This window comes from Ixodes scapularis, unplaced genomic scaffold (assembly GCF_016920785.2).
Source record: "Ixodes scapularis isolate PalLabHiFi unplaced genomic scaffold, ASM1692078v2 PGA_scaffold7__128_contigs__length_106722199, whole genome shotgun sequence".
NCBI lineage: Eukaryota > Metazoa > Arthropoda > Arachnida > Ixodida > Ixodidae > Ixodes > Ixodes scapularis.
In genome coordinates this window covers 50,983,289-51,002,188 of record NW_024609882.1, presented here as the reverse complement: position 1 = coordinate 51,002,188, position 18,900 = coordinate 50,983,289, and the positions used below count along the sequence as shown (strand labels likewise).

The following is an 18,900-nucleotide window of genomic DNA, read 5'->3' as shown; positions in this document are numbered from 1 at the left end:
CGATGAAAGCGGCGTTAGAGCCTACCATCATGTACGAGCCGCGGTACAATACATGCGTCTGTCAGCGTCCGTTGATGTACGGTAAAAGTGACCGAAATGACTGAAAAACCTCGACAAAACAAATATGGAGTTATTCTTGCTCTTCTTTTCTTGTTATGTTTACGCAAGGCATCTGCGAGCAAGGTGGACGAGCGTCATGACGCACAATCGAAACGCGACCTAAAAATATCTATATTGGCGGGCGAGGTGCAATGTAAAACTAGAGAACTACTTTTCTTTAGAAGCGAAATGACAGAAAGAAACCTGCACGAACTTGACGCGAGCCGAACGCCTGATTCCCTAGAGCCAAATCGCTCGCGAATTGTTATTTTTGTATGTATCTTCTCGGCATTGAAACCATGGTTGCAATCACAACACTCGCACAATTCACAGAGCAGGGGGCCGCTTTTACAGGAACCAGCATCTTTATTCAGCATCAATACGCGCAAATACGCAATTCAAGCCGGATCAATCAACATAACTCAAGTGGGATGCTAGGATTAGGCCAGTCCCGCTACGAACATGACAACCAACACAGCGCATCCCAAGGCGCGTACTTGCGACAGTTGCTTGCTGCAAAATAGTTCGGTCGAGGAGATCTTCTTCTAAACACCTAGGTGAACGAAAAACGACTCGCACTCTTAAAAATAGACGAGCTCGACAAGTTGCGCTGGTTGATCACTCAGCAGACACCTGCAGCAATGTTTGCTATCACTTCAAAACCGAACCGGAAAAGCAATCCCAGAATATAAAAAAAGAAATAATAATAATAATGACGGTACTTAGAATATTTGATTCTCTCTCATAAAAATATTTTAGACTAAAATTTTATTACAGCACGGAGATAGAATTTTACACCCAACATTTCACACGTCAATCATCTCTCCAACCATAGCGAGCGCAGAAAATGTGCTTAATTTTGTATGCTGTGGGCAGGGCCTACAGCAGGGTGACCGCCACCTAAATAGCGTCTAAGGGCGTAAATAATGTCACGGATAAAAGCAAACTTGGTTAATAAAACTTATAATGAACGTTTAATGCGGTGAACTTGTATTGAAGAACATGAAGTAACAAATAACGTACATACTTTGACGACGACGGAAGGACGACTGACACAAGCAGCCATGCGAAGCTCCTTTTTAAGCTCCTGGGTATCTAGAAGTTTCCGAGCTCGAGCCAACAACACGATTCTAGAGTCATCTGGAACATTCCAGTCATGCGAACAAAAAAACATGAATATGCAAACCCCAGCCAGCGGCGTTGGAGTCGAGCATGCCACTGACTCAGCTATTCGTCCTCGGCATTACTCCCCTATTAAAAATGCGATACGTCCCGATGAAACACAATATGAGATCGGGAACATCAAACAAGAAAAGCCCTAACCAGAGAGTCACTTGAAACACATTTTTACAGTCGTACCGAGCATAGTTCAGTTGGAATCAGACAAGGCGAATCGTCTTCGGGTTGCAAAGGGCGCATTGACAATGTTCATGTCCTGTCGGGACAGGCCTGCAGTTTAGGTCCCTCAGGTAGCGAATTACCTTGCGGCCGAAGCACCACTTTAGCAGTTCCACGCTGCGCCGACGAATTGGTGTTCAGACGCACACTTGGTAGCCGGGATACAACTGGGCGTCTTGGAGACAAAAATTGTACCAACCATTACCAGCAAGTTGCACTGCTTGAATGGAAATGCGGCTGAACTGGCGGACTTTTTCGCTTTTTGAGTGATAAACCGAGCGTTGTCGTCCTGTTTGTCTTCGTGGTCAACATCATACTCGTCGTCGGTACTGTCCTCGGTGTTGTCATCAAGGTCGTCATCAAGGTAGTTGTCGGGGTTGTCGTTGAAGTCATCGCCCGGGTCGTCTTTGGGTCGCCGTCAATGTCGGCGTCTGCGTTGCCGTCATATTCATAGCTGGGATTGTCGTCCACGCAGTCGTTCGAGTCGTTGCCTGTGTAAAGGCCCGTTCACACAGTTGCGTTCGGAGCGACCACTACGCTTACAAACGAATGCAACCGGTTGGAACGACGAGTTACCATAGCAACGAAGCGCCAAACGGTCGTTTCGTTCGTGTTCGTTCGCAACGCAAGGAGTTGAGCCGGGCTAAACTTTTTCGTTACGTTCGGGAACGGCGGGAGCGACAGACCAATCACAGGTCGAGGAGCTCGGTCGCGCGCGTTGCATGCCGGTCATGCCAGGCTCCTTCTATTTGCAAACATGGCGTCGGTGGTGATCGTCGACATGAACGGCGTGGTGGACGCTGATCGTTCCCCGTAAAAGCGCTATCCTTGACTGTGAATTTTCGTCGTGTGTCGTTGTGATAACCCAGCAAGTACTAGAAGGGAAGATCCACCTACTCGTGCGGCGATCTCGTGGCGGCACTCTCAAGACAGCCGAAAACGCCCGTGCCGTCGTGTTTGTTTACTTCGACTACGGTGCTTTCTTAGCGTTTGTGTCCTCGAACATCATCCGGATTTCATTTTTGGCGCATTCCTTGCGTGTGCTCAAGTTCAAGGTATTACTGGTGCGTACCGTATAAAGGATGCGAATTTTCACGCGTTTTCATCGCCCGAAAAAGGTGATTAGTGTTAGCAATCCTGAACGTTCGCATCGTCAGTCAAATTATAGTTCTACGTTGCTATATCGTTGCTAAGATTACATCGTCTTTTATAATCGTAGAAAAGGCGTGTGGCGAGATTTGTACTGTTGGCAAAGTCGTGTATTAAAGTCGTGATCGTGCAAGACGGCGTAGTGCTTCTTTTTTCTTTTTTTTTAATGCACTACCCTGCAAGCGTATCCTGAAAAAAAGAGTAATAAAGCTTGAGGTCATAGAAGACGGTCTGTCTATTTTCTGTTATGCAAGTGAGTGGCAGCGCGCCCCTTCTTTTTAGAGGTACCGCTGAAACAGCTGACGGCAACGGAGAGGCGGTCGCCGTGCTGCCGACCCGCTGCGCTTGTTGCAGTGGTAGCAGGAGTGTACGCGCGGCGCAGAGCGGTCGTTCCGGTCCCAACGGACGCAGTCGCGGATAACGGGTTCGTTTTAGATGTCTGAACCAGCTTTTACAAAGCTATTGTAGGGCACAGCAGATCTTCGTCACGGTACGCCGTAGCCGAAACCTCGGGCTGCTCCCGTGAGGACCCCGCTACCCCGCGTCGGGCACGAAACCGTCCGCCATGTTTGCAAGCGTAGCTGGGTTTTATTGGCTGTTGATTCGTGTCGTTGCATGCGGTTGCATGTGTGTGTACACGTCGCGCACAGTTGTCATTGAAGTCGCAGCGGTTGAATTCGTTCGTAAGCATAGTGGTCGCTCCGAACGCAACTGTGTGAACGGGCCTATAGTCAATGTCGTCGTCAGGCGCGTCGTTAAGGTCGAAGACACTGTGTGTCATCGAAGTCATAGTCGGGTTGGTTGTTGACGTCGTAACCGGAGTTTGTGTTTGCAATCATCCGTTTCATCGTCGGCGCCGTCGAAGTCGTGATCATGTTATCTTCGATGTCGTAGCCATAGGCTTTGTCGAATTTATAGTCCGGGTCATTTTCGAGTCCTTACTACTGCTCGTCGTTGATGTCACGGTTCATACGCCCCGTTGTTCAATATTGCGTTAACCCGCGCCTCAAACAAAATGTCACGAATAAAAACATAAACCTAATTATTAAAACTTAAAATGAACGTTTAATGCCGCGAACTTGTGCCGAGAAACATCAAGTGACAAAGACCGCACTGTCTTTGACAGCGACGGAAGGACGACTGACTCAAGCAGCCATGCGAAGCTCTTCTTGTAAGGGTGGGGGTATCTAGGAGTTTCCGAGCTCGAACGAACAACAAGATCCTCGAGTCATCTGGAAACTTCCAGTCGTGCAAGCAGCCTGGGGCGTGCGAGTCGAGCACGCTGCTGCCTCAGATATTTGCAAACAGCAATATTGCTCCAAAATTATATTTTTTCAATAAAAAAAATGGTGTCCCATCAAGGTTCTTTAAAATAAACTTTTCTTTTTCTTCAATGTTTCTTTAAGTCCTTGTATTTAACATTTTATGTTTAAGCTTTGCTCATTAAAAAGCTCGGCGGAAGATCCCAAACACGAACGTGGGTTTCTATGCTAAATGGCGGGACGAAGAAACCGGGGCAAATCTGTCTGGGGCAATTGGCTAGGGCCACGCCGTTGACCAATCGAAGCAGACGGATTGGTGCGGGTCCCTTAGTCCCACCGTGTAACATAGGGCCCAGATCTTACCACAGCACCGTCCCCTTCCGCGCAATGAAATCCGTCTGCTGTATTCACCGTCATCATGGCAAACAAGTGTCTCTTGAATAGACCTATCCGAGAACCCAGACGCTGAAGCCAGCAATAGCTGACGCCACTCGCGGAATATCGTCTGCTAAAGCAAACGTGGCGACGCTAGCCAACGCCAGACGCACAGGCCTGAGGCAACTTTGAAAGTCGAAAGCGGTCGCTGACAAACCCTTCGCGGTTTCAACGAGGCTTGGTGCAAACCTCGTTAAAGAGTTTAGTAATTGTATAACAATACAATATTACTAATAAAAAGGTCATAATAATTCACTCTAAGTTCAGCCTTTCCTGATATTATAATACTTTTTTTTTCTCGAGCGGAGCAAAGCGAGAGGTTATTGCGTGTAGCGCAGTCTCTTTGAAAGCTTATCTTGAAACATTCAAAGATTCTCCGTCGACCTGCGACTCCGTCGTAGGTTATTAGAAGGCAATCGGTTTTTCTTCCACCAGAAAAATCAACCCTGGCTTAAAATTCCAAGAAAGCGTTTTTTCCCTCTCTATCTGCCCTGCCCGTGGTTTTGACAGCACTGCCAGTCACTAGAAATATAGATTACAGTCGCGTGTCTCGTTCCAACGAGCTAATTGGCTCATTGCGACCCTAGCCTTCATCGTTTGCCGAGTTACGGAGAGCCGGAGTATGGTGAGGGCGTTTCGATATATTTCAAACTCTGTTCTTGTTTGAAAATAATGATGTATTTTCAGGCTTTTCTTTATTACGCGTGAGCATTAGTAAACCACGAACAATTCGGAAATTCGACCCGGAGCAACACAGGCGCAGGCAAATATGCGCTGCTTCCGCGGAGCTCAATATTTTCTCGTCCTTCGTTAAAAACGAGGCACACTTCTGACCACTGCGAACAATCGGGGCTTCGCGATGACACTCGCCGTTAACGAGTTTCAAAGGCAGTGAGTGTCACCGCTCACCTTGCTTCCTTTATCATCGCCGCAGTGCGTTGGAAAAATGGCCGGAGGCCTTTGCGCTAACGAGGACACTTGTTTTTGAAAAGGCGGTGCGGGTGAGTGTTGTAGCGATATTTATATCGTTTCTTGTTGGTTAAGAAGCGCCTGTTTGAATGGGGAAGTGTGTAATCAGTCTCTCCAATATCATGCCGAATTTATTTCATGTCCGTCTGTGTTGGGAAAGGAATATGCATTTAGGGATATGTGTCCACATCTCTTTTTCTGTAGATCGCGCCATTTATTGACGAGACACAGACATCGACCTATAACGAAAACATAGAGCTCACAAAGACACTGAGCATGGCGCGAAATGCTAACTTAAATTGTGAAGATTGACCGTTTAGGTCAAACAGTTTTCTTAATTTTATTACTTGCTGTAATCGGAATTAATGTATGTTGAATGCACGTTTTACTATTTGCTTTCCAAAACAAAAGAAAAAAAGATAGATGCAGCTATGTTTTTGGATGTCTTGGAGAGAGCACCATGCCGACATATAAATTGAATGACAACCTCATTGCATACAATATTTATCTTTTAGGTATTATAGTTTTAAGGCAGAGATATTTGCACAAATGCGTGCTGCGCAGGTGAGTTGTACGGCCAGTTGGACAGTATAGGGGGCTAATCGTTACTGCTAGTCGAATAATAATTTAAAATAGGCTCGCTACCTTCCTAAGTTGCGAGAGTAAACATCTGGTTCCATCTAGAGGCTCGGTTAGCGTTTTCAAAAACATCTAAATAAGTGACTTTAAAAAAATTTGAAACGTGTGGGAAGCGCAGACGTGCACTAAATTTAGCACTTGCGCAACAGGCACGAAATGTGGGTTGCAAAACGCGGATATAAGACAAAAAAAAATTTTCTGCTGGCTTTTTTCTCACCTCTAGCCTTGGGCCTGCTGCAAGCATGATAACCTTAGAGGACCACCGCACTCTCTACGTGCACCAAACCTTTTCTTTAAATTTACTTACTCAGTGGTTTTGATAGAGCTCAGAAAATTTGTAATTGCCTGCACGTAGCAATCTAAACTTTTCGTGAAAGGTGTATTTCACAGGTCATTTTTTTCTTGTAAATTTACAACGCGTAGTTCTCTTTCTGTGGAAATTAAGGCCAAGAAACTTACCAAGGTCTACGGCGGGCAGCGGCGCAGACGACAGGGGTTCAGCGGCAGGGTGTGTTTGGCGTTCATATTGATAGATGACACTACCATCTTATTGCGACGGCTCGCGACCACCGTGGTTTATTAAACGGACGAAAAAAGCGGGCAACACACGAAAACGTCTCAAACTGAATTTGTTCATAGGTGACGTGACACGAAGTCATGTGACGTTTTTTACCCCGCTTAATTTGGAGACCGAACTGGTGTTGAGGTCACGTGACGACAATTTTTCGTTATATTTAGCAGGGAACTAAATTGCTGTTGAGGTCACGTGACGTCAAATTTCCCTCTAAATTTAGCGTGGTTACACCGACGCTGATGGCAACCCCGCGAAACCAGGAAAGGGCACCTAATGGCGCGTTCACACTGGAAGCGGATCCGCGTTCGCGAAGCGGATCCGCGCGTTCTCAACCGCAAAGCGGCTGAGATCGAGCGGTTGGGGCGCGTTTTTGCCAACCGCTTCGAGACCGATTTCTCCCAACCGCTTTCCCGCACCGCAAAGCGGCAACCAATCACAACGCGACACTGAGGCTGACGTCACGTCAGCATCTCGGGATCTCATTCCAACATGGCTCCCGTCGCGAGTACCGTCGCCAAATCGGCTAAGCCTAACGCAAAAAAAAAGTCGACGAATGTGAGGACTGATGTTCTTCTGGATGTAATCAAACAATACCCCGTCTTGTACGACAAGAGACATCCACAATTTAAGGATATCAAGTATAAAGATGAAGTGTGGACGATGCTCGGCGAGAGCCTGGGAGGGATACCTGGTACGTACCATTTTCATTTCACGTAAGCTACGCGCGTCAAAGTGAAGGACAACTTTTTCCGAATATATGATTCAACTGAACGACCCGATCGTACTCGCTTGTATACGCCGAGCGCGATCTGGGCTTCTGGGCCTGCTTGCTAGAATCAGCATGGCTGTTTGAAGAAAGCTTGCCAAGCGTTTGCGACTCGGCCTCACGTGCCACTCGGCTCGTGCGCTAGCTTTGGCGGTGCTTTCTTGAGACGCTGATTATAGCAACTGGGACGGCGTGCTTGAATCGGCGTCTCGGCCGAGTGAAGAAAGCCTGCTGAAGCCTGGGGCGCGCGAGCGCTTGAGACACGACTGGCCACTCCGCTCGTGAGCTAGCTCTGGCGGTGCTTTCTTGTGACGCGGATTACAAGTTGGTCCTGGTCGTGCCCCGAAAACCGCTCACGTTCCATTAGAAGTCTCAAATAAGTAAACACATGTTCTTGAATTGTGAATTCTGAACATCCCTTATTCTAGTGCGACGCTAATATGTCAGTATTCAGCTGTTCGAGGGCCTTCGCCCAGATATATTTTCTTATGAGAACGTGTTCGACCGGACATTTGCTTACTTCAGGCAATACTCGCGCTGCCAACCCAGGTTAACGCTTTCAGCCTGCAAAAATAAATAGAACATGGCCTCACCCATTATTCAATCATTTTTTTTACAGCCAGTCACGGTTTGCTGTTAGCAATTAATGAATGACCGTTTCATTTCTGCAGGTGTGGACCTCGTCAACAAGTTTAAAAACGCTAAAGACACGTACCAAAAACACAACAACAAGATAATATGCTCCATGAAAAGTAGAGCGGGAGCAGCCCAGGTGGGCAAAATAACATGGCCTCACTTTATGCAGATGATGGAGATCATGGAACCAGTCTCCCCCAATCCAATGTATGTAGCCATGCCTCTTTTGAAATCAATGTTAATTTTATAACTGAAGTTCTATATTATTACTCCCCATGCAATTTCAGACTTCACACAAACCTGCAGTTTGATGAAGAGGAAAGGTTAGTCACACAAATGTTTTAAATAGATAAAATTAAAAGGAAATTCAAGAAACACTTTTAACGAAGCGAGACATCTTGCATTGTCCCTTTGTTGAAAAAGTTTTTCTTGAATATTCATACCACAACAAGAAGTAACCAAAAAGATGAACGAAGTAGTCATGTTTCACATGTGTTTGTTGTCATTCAACGATTTATTATTGTGGTGCTCAAAACAGCAGTGGCGCCACCAACAGTGGTGCCAGCACCAGCGGTGCCACTAGCAGCGGTGAACATCTGGGGTGTGGAAGGTGGGTCCCAAGTGTTTCAGTGCTCTGCTGAAAGCTACAGTTGATATAGTTTGATGGCCGAATACCTTTTTTCTTCAAGAAATACTCGGCACGATGACAGCGAGATGGAGTCGTGAGTTGACATTAGGATCATTTTATTAAAGCCGCACGACCTTGCATCAAAGCTTCATTGCATTTACTCTTTGGCAGGCCTGCTGACAGCAATCTGCCAAACCTTGCGGAGCAAGACGGCCCAGTGTAAGCCTCACTTTTCTAATCTAAGTTTGTTCTGCCTGCCAAAGGTTTGGCCTAATCTTGAATTTCATAATTTTCATAGGAAGTTAAAACTAAAGTCACAAGCCATTACAGAACATTAACACAGGGGATATATACATATGGGAAATAAAACGAGCTGCTGTTCTGTCCTCTTCACTCAAACAAATGCAGGCAACAAGAGGAGCCAAGAGACCAGCAGCAACTGATCAACAAAGCAAGGTGAACGATCTCTAGTTATTATAAAACTGTCTTACACTATTTCGTTCCATCAGGCCACATTCAAGCGGATCCAACATGCAGGACCCTGTTGGCACCTGCGTAAATCTTTTGGAGGAGATACGGGAGAGGCGTGCGAGGAAGGCAGGTGGCCCCGAAGGTCCAGTTCATCACTTCTGTGCGTCCTTTGCCGGGCGATTAAGAACCCTTCACGAGACAAAACAAATTGAGATAATGCATGATATTGAGGACCTGATTTACAAAGCTCAGCGGGAGCACTTCTACGGCCCAGACTACTGAGTGCCAAACTAATAAAGTGTGAAAGAGAGACTTCTTGTTCTAAGTCAGTTGTCACAAGGCCCCATGACCATCTTGTTTTGCCAGGGGACAGCACCTCCAGTCACAAAATGGTGGGCAAGCTTGTCCCGCATCTCGTATGCCTCCCTGCAAATAAAACAACCTCAAATATCAAATCAAGGAAATGATTGGAGATGTTTCAAATAGACTGAAACAAGACGTAACGCTGACGCCATTCTGGCAAAATGGCGGCCCTTCCCGCGGGAGCCAATCAGCCGGCGGTGCAAGGCGTGAGCGCATGTGCAAGAACTCCCGGCTGCTTCCTAGCTGAGTGGGACGACGCGTAGCCTGAACAATGCTCTTCGCCTACAAGTGTTGCGTCAAAATGGTGGTCGTCTCCTCTTTGCTCCCTTCTTTCTCTCTCACTCCTTCGGCACTCTCCTCCTTTCCCTTCACTTTTCTCCTCTTCGGTACCTTCGTCGCCATACCCAATGGCCAGGCTCTCCCCATATACGGCTCTGGCTGTGGAGGAGTGTGTACTGCGGCGAAGCAAGACGCAAAATCGCGATGCCAACTTTATCAATGCTATTAATGCAAAGGTGCAGGCGAGGTGGACAAAATAAACTATAATAATCCATTCTCCAGGGATTATTATCGTTCATGAGTACTACACGCTTTTCGCTTCTCTGCAGTACACCAGTGCCTGGTGAAAAGCGCACTCAAAGAGACTAATCGACCCTCCAGCAGTACGGACGATGAACATGGTAATTCGTGCGAAACTTCCGAGTACTGTTAGTCTTTCGTAAGAAATGCAATGAAATAGTATGTCATTTGAGTCGACAAAGAAAACATTTTGAAAACTCGCATAGCATATTGTATCGCTTCGATTGAGCGGTGAGGCCCGAGTTATTTGACTTTCAGTAATATTAAGGTGAAATAAAGTTTAGGCGCAACGTGGCGCAGATTCCCCCAGTTTCGGCAAAATGTAGCAGGGTAAGCGGCGCAGTTTGGCACAAATGGTGCAGCAATCACATCGCTGATATTGATGTGGCCCATTTCCAATGACTCGCATCATTTTCTTAGCCACTGAAAACTGCTTCATTGCCTCTACTAGCCTGACACAAATAAACACAACTATAGTAACATACCGAGTAAAATTAAACATACTTGGCTGAATTGTAGCCTCTTCTGGGGATGCCTCTCAGTCCAGCGTTCTTGCTGGCTGCGTCCCTTCTCCACGTGCCCTCAGTTGTTCGACCTTCCCAGTCCTCCTGGTCGGCTGTGCCAGGAGGGCAGTAGGCGGCAGCCGATGCTTCAGACTCCTTTAGCAAAAAATTGTGAAGGACAACGCAGGCTGCAACAATCTTGTCAGTATTCACCTCGCTTGCCCTGAAGGGTCTTCTCAATATTCGCCACCTCTGGGCGAGAATTCCAAACGTGTTCTCTACGACTCTCCTGCCACGGCTCAAGCGGTAATTAAAAATCTTCCGTCGCCGCCTCAACTCCCTTTTCTTTCCTTGGTCACTTGCGTCACCTTCATCATCTGGAAGCTGGTCATCCACTCCATCGTCTTGTGGTTCTTCATTGGACGGTTCTGAGGCAGTAGCTTGAGTGTCTTCAGCTCTTGCAGTGAGGCCTGTAATGTTAGAGCCAATATCTTAGCAAAGGAGCTGTGAAGTCTTCAAGAAAGGGCACCTAAAATGTGGTAATGTGAAGTTGCATGAGCATGATACAAAGGAGGATAAAAGTGCAAATGAAAACTTTCTATAAGTTTTTTAATCTTTCCTAATAACCAAACTACGAAGCTGCTGAAGATCACTCCAGACAAAGAGTGCATGTTGTAACATTGTCATAATGAATAAAGGTCATGCAATTATAATGTCATTTAAATTCCCGATAATGAGATAATATCTGGTGGGTAGCTTGCTTGTGTGGCCAAATTACTACATTTGTGGAAATATAATAAAAGAAATTGTGCATAACACGGACGAGAACGAAAACACAGGGTTATAGGCTTTATGGGCTGGACTGCTTTCTGCAATCAAGCCAAAACATTTTTATATTGCTTGCACGTGATGTCCTCGCACTGCAGCAATAGTCATACCTACTTGTTCTGGCTGCGAGAAAAAAAATTGTGGTGCGAAAGCATAACCTGCACAGGGTACATGCACAATGGCAAGGTTTTTCACGATGCCCACTGATGTGACACGAGTGCAAGCCATGTATAGTCTATCTATCAGCACACTGTTTACGAACAAGCCCGCGTTTGCCCCCACCAGGTGTGCGCACTGCGCATGCGCAAAAACCAGAATCGCCCGAGACGAAGCACCAGCTGTTTACAGCACAGAGATAATGTCTTCATGCGAAGATACCATCTGCGAAGATTGCATTTGCATGGAGAATAGTGTTCTCGATCTGGCTATTCGCTATGTTATTTATGCTCAGTGCAATGATTGGCTGTATATGTGTTCTGTGGGAAAGTAGATGCAAAAGCCCTGTCCATAAATAGTGCGGCTATTACTCGAGTAAATACGGTCTATTAGTGATAAATGTCTTTTCTCAAACAATTGTATTCAACTACAATAAAAGGTGGCGGCATGGTGTTCATTATTTTATTCTTGAACGATATGCTACAAATACGACATGAAAAAAGCCAGGCATTACATACTTTTTCTTGGGTATGGCCTCATCAGGTAAGGTTTTAGCGGAAAGGCCTCGTCCCCCACCAGGTAGTAGGGTAGTTCCCCTTCCTCTCCAACAGCTGTTGGAAAAGGCAGTCCCTGCTCCCCAGAGACGATGAGCTGCTGGATCTTGCTGCGGGCAAAGATGCCCCCATCGCTTTCACTTCCGTGATGGCCAACTTCAACGTAGAGGAACCTGGGATAAGAATGGGATTTTTTTTTAACATTAGCAGTAACCAACTAAAATGCAAGAGCTAGACCTCATAATAATAATTGTGCTGTGTGTATGTACAGACAGCTGAAAGTTAGTCAGCTGCAGCGGGCATCTGGGCTGTAGATTATAAATTTAACCAGTGCAATACAAACCGCTAACCTGTGTTCGTTCAAGGGATGCTGGACCGAAATCTGGATTCCAGAAAACACGGTGGCAAAAGCGTGTAACGGGATGCTACAGACACCAAAATATCACTCGTACAGCAATATCTAAAACGGATGGCCGTATTCCCCCCCTCCCCCCCCCCCCGCCCCCCCCAAAAAAAAAAAGAAAAAAAAAAAAAAAGAAGCGCATTTGACAGAAATGTTTACGTCTTGATTATCCGAGAAGGAGAGGGAACGGCCTCGCATGTTCTCCGCCTCGCCACCTTGAGGGGGCAAAGCAAAGAGAGGAGGAAACGAGATATCTTCACATCACTCACCTCGTCGGCCTCGTTCAATCTCAATCTCTTTTTACGAAAATACGGCTGTCCATTCAAGATATCACCTTACGAGTAGTTTTGTAGGGATTGCAGCGTCCCGCCTACAGCTCCTGCATTGTTTTCTGAAATCCTAATTTCGGTTCACTATCCCTTTATTCAGCACCACACAGCAATGATATTTGGCTGCATGCAAGTACAATGCTAATATAGATCAAACCGGGCAGAGTTGGGGATTCAACCCATGATTTGCTGGGCTCCGCAGCTTGAGCTTTCACTCTATGTGCATCGGTACTCGCTTCAGAGACGCCAGCTGCTTCCTCCGCAACTATCGACTTGTAAAGGATTAGCATCGTTGAAGGTTTGCGGCGAGCGATCGACACAAAAGACGGTTCGCCACTCGGCTGACAGCGAGTGTGGCAGCAGGGGGGGACAGGTTTGGTTGACTTTCACATATACCCAGAGACAATGTCATCGTAGTTCCCGTAAGCGCGACATGCGACTGCAGAGCAGCAAATAATTAGTATTTTCTTTGCATTTACGCAGCGGAATAGCAGATTTTCGGGGCAAGTAGACACGTTTTTGGTTACTTGAGCTTTCATAAACATTATGAAAAATACAAGGTGCCCATTCTTTCAACATTAAAATTGTTGTACTACCCCTTTAACACTTTCGGCGAGCATAACATGTTACGCCTGCAACATGTCCTCTCTGTGCTCAGCGGCGTTCACGTGGTTATCGTAACATGCCTACGCAGCGTGCTTCTTGGGAGCCGTCCGGCCGTCTCCTCCGTTTCCTGCGTCACAACTAGGGTGACCACCCGTCCAGCGACTCGCGGGACTGTCCTGCATTGAGGGCTCGTGTCCCACGTCCCGCAAGAAATTCTGAAATCTTCAAAATGTCCCGCATTTCACATTGTCGTAACATTCACTGCGCAAATTGTGGCGCTTCCGAACAACGGGCAACGGGGAACCGCGGAGGTCGCTGATAAATGTGTGAATCTCGATGGTATGTCATTTTCTTGCCAAGCACTGCGGGAAGCAACCTTCGTTCTTGCAGGAGACCTGACGCACATGCGCCGTTGTGCCTCTCCCGTTGATGGCAAAATATTGCAAGCGAAAATTGCTCGCCAAAAGCGGAAAAATAAACTATTGTAATTAGTTGGAAATCATACTGTATCATGAGAAAAGGTTGTTGTGGAAAGCTCTTCTTTGTTTTTAGTGAAGACGGCCACAGAAGGCAAAAAACCTGCAACTCACAACGGTAAAAAATAAACAAAAAAACATAAGGTTTTATTTTTGTGTAGGAGCATATTAATATAAGAGTAAGTATCGACAGTAAACAATAAGCCGAAAAATAGTTACTGTTTTTTATTTTCTTTTGATGCATTGCTGTCTGGTGCAGTCAATCTTTATGTTTTCAACTTAGATACGATTACAAATAAACAAAAGTATATCACTGCGAGTGAAACTTATCTTAGTTTAATTGCCGCAATTGCCGCGTACAATTTTCAGGTGCATAATACGCTTTCAGACAGCACAGGACTTCGGGGTGTGCGCGTTGGTGAATTTCCCTTAATACTTATTTCTTGGGTCGTGAACATACCGTCCTTTTCTTACTCTCCCCCCTTCCCCCCCCCCCCTCCCCCGGTCAGGGTGTCCCGGATTCCGCCGGCAGGAAAGTGGTCACCCTAGTCACAACTGTCGTCGTCATCTCACTCTCACCGTTTGTGAATATTATGTCTGAGAGCTTGTTCACATCACGTGCAAAGACTGATGCCAAAGTTGTGACCCCTTCGTTCAATGTAGTAGACACCAAAAATTGGTGGAGTGTGGTGCAGATAACGCTTTCGCCTGGCGTACGCTCGCCCCACCGGGGGCCGCCCGTCATTGCGTAGAGGATCATGTGACATTTCGTACCTCGTCTTTGGCGGCCCGAGGCCAACGTTCTGACGAAGCCAAAGTTTCGGTTTTGATTTCTGCTCATGTATAGAATAAGATTGTACAATATATATCTCATTTTTCACAAAGGAAATAACGTAGTGCCCTTTATTAGTGCTGTTTAATGTGAAATAACTCAATATCCCGAAATGCTTCGAATTGAGCGGAGTTGCCCTTTAAAGGGACACTGACGGGGTATTTATGGTTTCCAAGGTTTTTATTTGTACATGACATACAAGAGCCCAACAACCCAGAACACAATTTGCGGCTCAAAATTCGGTTTCTTTCCGCCCGAAAACCGCTAATCAAGAACTGACCGGTTCGAGTCGCACCCACTTTCTTCTTTATGGTCATGTGCTGTTTTCTATGGTTTATGATACCCAATTTTTGTGGCTTCTAAAAAGCCGCAAATATGGTGACTGAAGAAAACAAGTTGCACAGGCACGTGACTTCTGCCAACTCTGTCCTCCTCTATATTTCTTCTTCCTCCCTAGTCCGGTTTCGGTTTTGAGCAGTTGTGTTTCTTTTTTCAACCTGATATTTTTTTATATCTACTTTCCTGATAATTTGCCTTAAAGTAGGGGACTTGTCGCCTTTATTCTGTATATGCATATCTTTTGCCTTGTACATTAACTTAACGTTTAGTAATAAAAAATCGAAACTTGCCGGTACTTAGCATCACTAATTGCCAACAAGGACTTGCTGAAAGATCCCTTGTAGTTCCGATGCAGGCTGCCAGAGAGTGAAGGGCACTCGATAGTGATGTGCTTGCCGTCTATGGCTCCCACACAGTTTGGAACGTTCCACCTTTCTTCGAATTCAGTGGCGATCTATTGAAAAAGGAAAAAATAAAGATTCAACATTACTTCTTATTCTCCTTGAAAGCTTCAGCCTGCTAGGATGCACAGAAGAATTGGTCAGCACGAGACATGAGAAATAGTCTATGTACCTCATAAATTTTTCATTGGCAGAAAATATTTGAGTGTTGCAGCACTCAAAACTGTACAGCTTGTCGTTCACATTTGATAACCCTATGCAGAGAGCAAGTTGTCTGCTTCTTGTGCAGAAGTTGTGGTGATGTCAGAACAAAACCGAGCTCTAATTGGCTTTGACTGAATTTCGAAAAGATAGTAGGAGACCTGAATGTAGATGCCTCGAGGTCTACTCCCTATTTTTTTTTCAATTTTCAACCAGCTAATAAAAGCTCGGCGTTCTGACATCAACGCAGCCCCTGTGCAAGAAGCAGGCAGGTGAACTTGCTCTCCGCATTATTACGCCATCACAAGTAGGAACCATAAAGCCGCAGTCGCACTGCTCATACATCATGCAAAACATACGTTATTCGCTGCAGAGGCGATGAGCGAATAATCTGTGGACACGCCTCAAGCACCTTAGAAGCATGTTTGTTTCATACATGGAGGTAGGAGGCTTCTGGAGTCGACATGACGCTACAGAGGTACACGCCCCCAACAATGACCAAAACCAAGAGACGCTATCGGACGAAAAGGAGAGCCGACTTGGTGCCAACAGCTGCTTTAATCCCCCTCCAAGGACCCTCCCAAGCGTGACCAAAGCAGCTGTTGGCACCAAGTCAGCCTTTTAATTTCAGCTGCCTCCCGTGCTTTTACCCACTTCCGGAAGCTCATGCTGGGGTCTTTAACGAGCATAACACAGTAGTCATACACGGCCAGACGCCGGTATGATGCTCATCCAATCTGATCGAAATGGGTAGGCGTGGTGATTGATTACAGGATCCCTGTATCATACAGCACAAGGTTTCGCTCCACGTGCTCTGAGCTGCGGTGCACTAACACACACGGCCACTGATTTGTGTCACACCAGCAATTTTCCCACCACAGAACAACGAAAATTACACTGCAATTGGGCAAAGTTACACCAGGTGAACATTTTTCTAGAGCTTTGCATGATCGCTATTTATATTACCCGTGCACAAACAAGAGAGGAGGTGAGCAGTGCTGATATAAAAAAAAGTTACTTTTTTCCACTGTTCGGGCTGTTTTGGGCATGCCACATAGACAGGCCCAAGCACCTCCCAGAGGGCGCTGCATACTTCGGGTATTATCTCGCAGCATGTTGACCTTGACGTCAAGAAGTTGTAGGATACGCTTCTCAACGTCTTCCCAGCGGCAAGAAACCTTAATAAAAAGAAGAAAAAAAAAGAGCAGTAATAAAGAAATGAGATTTCTGCCAAGTATACATTGGGCAGAATTTAATTAGTACATTCATATTGAAAGCAGTAGTACACTTAACATCACCACAAATCAGAATATTCCCCGACTGCTGGGAATGCGTTGTCACAGAGGCAAAAGAACGCGTCTATAAACAGGCGCAGGCTAAACCATAATAGCAACATGAAGCAATTACCATTTTTTTTTAATTTCCAATTTTTTGCGTCAACGATGTGTGCTCTCCTGCATCTGTATTATTGGCTGTCCCATCATCAACGAGATAGAGAGAACTCACGACGGCTAGAAATGACACGTACTTCGGTACAACCCAGTAATTACGAAAGTACAGCCTCCAGATTTTTCAACAATATCGCGCGAACGCTGACCGGCCGGTCGAGGCGTACACGGACGCCTAGCCTCGCTGATTTCCTATTTCGTGTTGATCTACCAGCCCGTCGGCGTTCGTGCGACATCGTTAAAAACTTTGGAGGCTGTACATGCGTCTGCATTCTTTGCATGACTACACATTTTTCCTTATATCCCGCATTCAATCTAATGCTACCTACTTCGCTGGCAATTACCTGATCGTGAGGGCGAGGCGCACGTCCGGAGGAATGGCCTTGCGGAAGTTCGTGTCCTCTTTCCTGATTCTGTCGCCGATCAAGCCGAGGATTGTATCGAAGGCGCTGGGAGGCATCCTCAGGAAGCTAGTAAAATAACGTCATATGCATGATCGATCTGGGATGTTGTCTTTATGCGAGTAGGCAATGCTAAAGCGAACGAATTACTTACTCCCGGTAGTACTCAAGGTCCCGCTCGCGAAGAAGGGGAACGAGGTTCGCCCCCTGTCCATTCTCGTCACGGTCACGGAGGCAAGGACGGACCCACCATCTACGAGGACGACGCCGCTCGCTTTTTTCAGCGGACGCCAAAACTAGCGTCACCAAAGCAACTGCAACAGCTTCTTCGTCACTGCCGTCGCTCGTGGAGTCGTCCATGCTTCTTTCCAAGCCGCAAGCCGAGAGGATTCGGCTTGAGTTTGGATTGTAGAGCAGAGTGGATTTTGGATTGTAAAACATGGTTGCCAAACGAAAGTCTCGAAAGATGGCGAAGCAATCGGTAACCGCCGAGAAACCGCCGATCGCGTTCTGGTGTATGTGAACGGAGCCGTTCGCCAACCGCATCCGCAAACGCTTCGCGAACGCGGATCCGCATCCAGTGTGAATGCGCCGTAAGAGCTGCGTTCTAAAACAAATGCTGAGGCTGAGTTTGCAATTCACGCCGATGAAGTGAGTATAGCATTTCATGTGATACTTTTAATATACAAATTCATAAGGTAAATTAGACTAGTTAGCGTGAAATTTTGGGTAATAGCTACTCTATAAAAGTGAACACTAGTAAAAATGAACTACAATTTTTAACAAATAACAGATATTTAGCTTTGATTTTTGTCTGTGAAATTGGAGCTTCAAAACGCCCAAAGAAGTCAAGGGAGCGCCAAACACCACGTTATTTGGCCAGAAACTGGCTACCTTGGCTTTAAATCTTCGAAGCGCCAAATTTAGGCTTCACTGCTAGTAGTAATTTCGCTGTCATCTGGCATAATTTGTCTATAAACATAGGCGTACCAATGGGGGGGGGGGGGGGGCGGGGGGGGGCAAGGGGGTACTTGCCCCCCAGTTCTCAGAGTGGGGAGGGGGGAGGCATGTGTTTCCCCCCCCCCCCCCCCCTGAAACAGCCGCCACTGGGCAGGGCAAACATTGGCCGGCGGCGCTCAAGGAATACCAAGAGCACCGCCCCAAGGGCCCTGGAGGGGGGGGGGGGGGGAGGACTGGTTTGCCAAACTAAAAAACACGTTGGTACGACCACTGGGTATGAATAACCAAACACACGCTAGAGCTAGGCCCCACTTCTGGTACGGATTTCATCTGGAAACTTTGGGCCTAAATTGCCAAACAGATACCAGATTTAGGTTTCACTTTTGGTTTTTTAGTTTATTTTTGGCAACGCCTTGGCTTAAATCTGGCACTTCTGCAATGATATGGCGAGCCAGAACAAAAATCATTGGAACGCGAAAGAAATTAATACCCTGG

The 18,900-nt window shown here is 46.4% G+C and overlaps 2 protein-coding genes and 1 long non-coding RNA gene across 3 annotated transcripts; 2 read left to right on the top strand and 1 right to left on the bottom strand.

Annotated features, from left to right (window-relative positions):
- The first annotated feature begins 6,955 nt into the window (after positions 1–6,955).
- LOC120846533 lies at positions 6,956–8,342 on the top strand. Its single transcript, XM_040218330.3, has 3 exons — positions 6,956–7,216; positions 7,963–8,134; positions 8,215–8,342. Exons 1-3 carry the CDS (start codon positions 7,015–7,017, stop codon positions 8,270–8,272), a joined length of 432 nt encoding a protein of 143 aa, XP_040074264.1. The 5' UTR covers positions 6,956–7,014; the 3' UTR covers positions 8,273–8,342.
- A 396-nt stretch (positions 8,343–8,738) lies between these two features.
- LOC120846534 lies at positions 8,739–9,188 on the top strand. Its single transcript, XR_005717055.2, has 3 exons — positions 8,739–8,774; positions 8,964–9,011; positions 9,065–9,188. It is a non-coding gene; the product is annotated as an uncharacterized LOC120846534 (long non-coding RNA).
- Positions 9,189–11,965: 2,777 nt separating this feature from the next.
- Positions 11,966–17,683, bottom strand: LOC120846530 (protein ALP1-like). The gene is made up of 5 exons (XM_040503828.2): positions 17,600–17,683; positions 17,389–17,514; positions 16,615–16,774; positions 15,285–15,448; positions 11,966–12,182 (listed from the first exon to the last, which is right to left on the bottom strand). Exons 2-5 carry the CDS (start codon positions 17,502–17,504, stop codon positions 11,966–11,968), a joined length of 657 nt encoding a protein of 218 aa, XP_040359762.1. The 5' UTR covers positions 17,505–17,514; positions 17,600–17,683.
- Positions 17,684–18,900: the final 1,217 nt, after the last annotated feature.

Excerpts from the sequence above, each read along its gene's own strand:
- LOC120846530 (XM_040503828.2), bottom strand. The coding sequence starts at position 17,504 with ATGCCTCCCAGCGCCTTCGATACAATCCTCGGCTTGATCGGCGACAGA. Across the intron at positions 16,775-17,388 it reads CGCCTCGCCCTCACGATCAG|GTTTCTTGCCGCTGGGAAGA; the intron begins GTAATTGCCAGC and ends CTTTTTATTAAG. Across the intron at positions 15,449-16,614 it reads AGCCCGAACAGTGGAAAAAA|ATCGCCACTGAATTCGAAGA; the intron begins GTAACTTTTTTT and ends CTTTTTCAATAG.
- LOC120846533 (XM_040218330.3), top strand. The coding sequence starts at position 7,015 with ATGGCTCCCGTCGCGAGTACCGTCGCCAAATCGGCTAAGCCTAACGCA. Across the intron at positions 7,217-7,962 it reads GAGCCTGGGAGGGATACCTG|GTGTGGACCTCGTCAACAAG; the intron begins GTACGTACCATT and ends TCATTTCTGCAG. Across the intron at positions 8,135-8,214 it reads CCAGTCTCCCCCAATCCAAT|ACTTCACACAAACCTGCAGT; the intron begins GTATGTAGCCAT and ends ATGCAATTTCAG.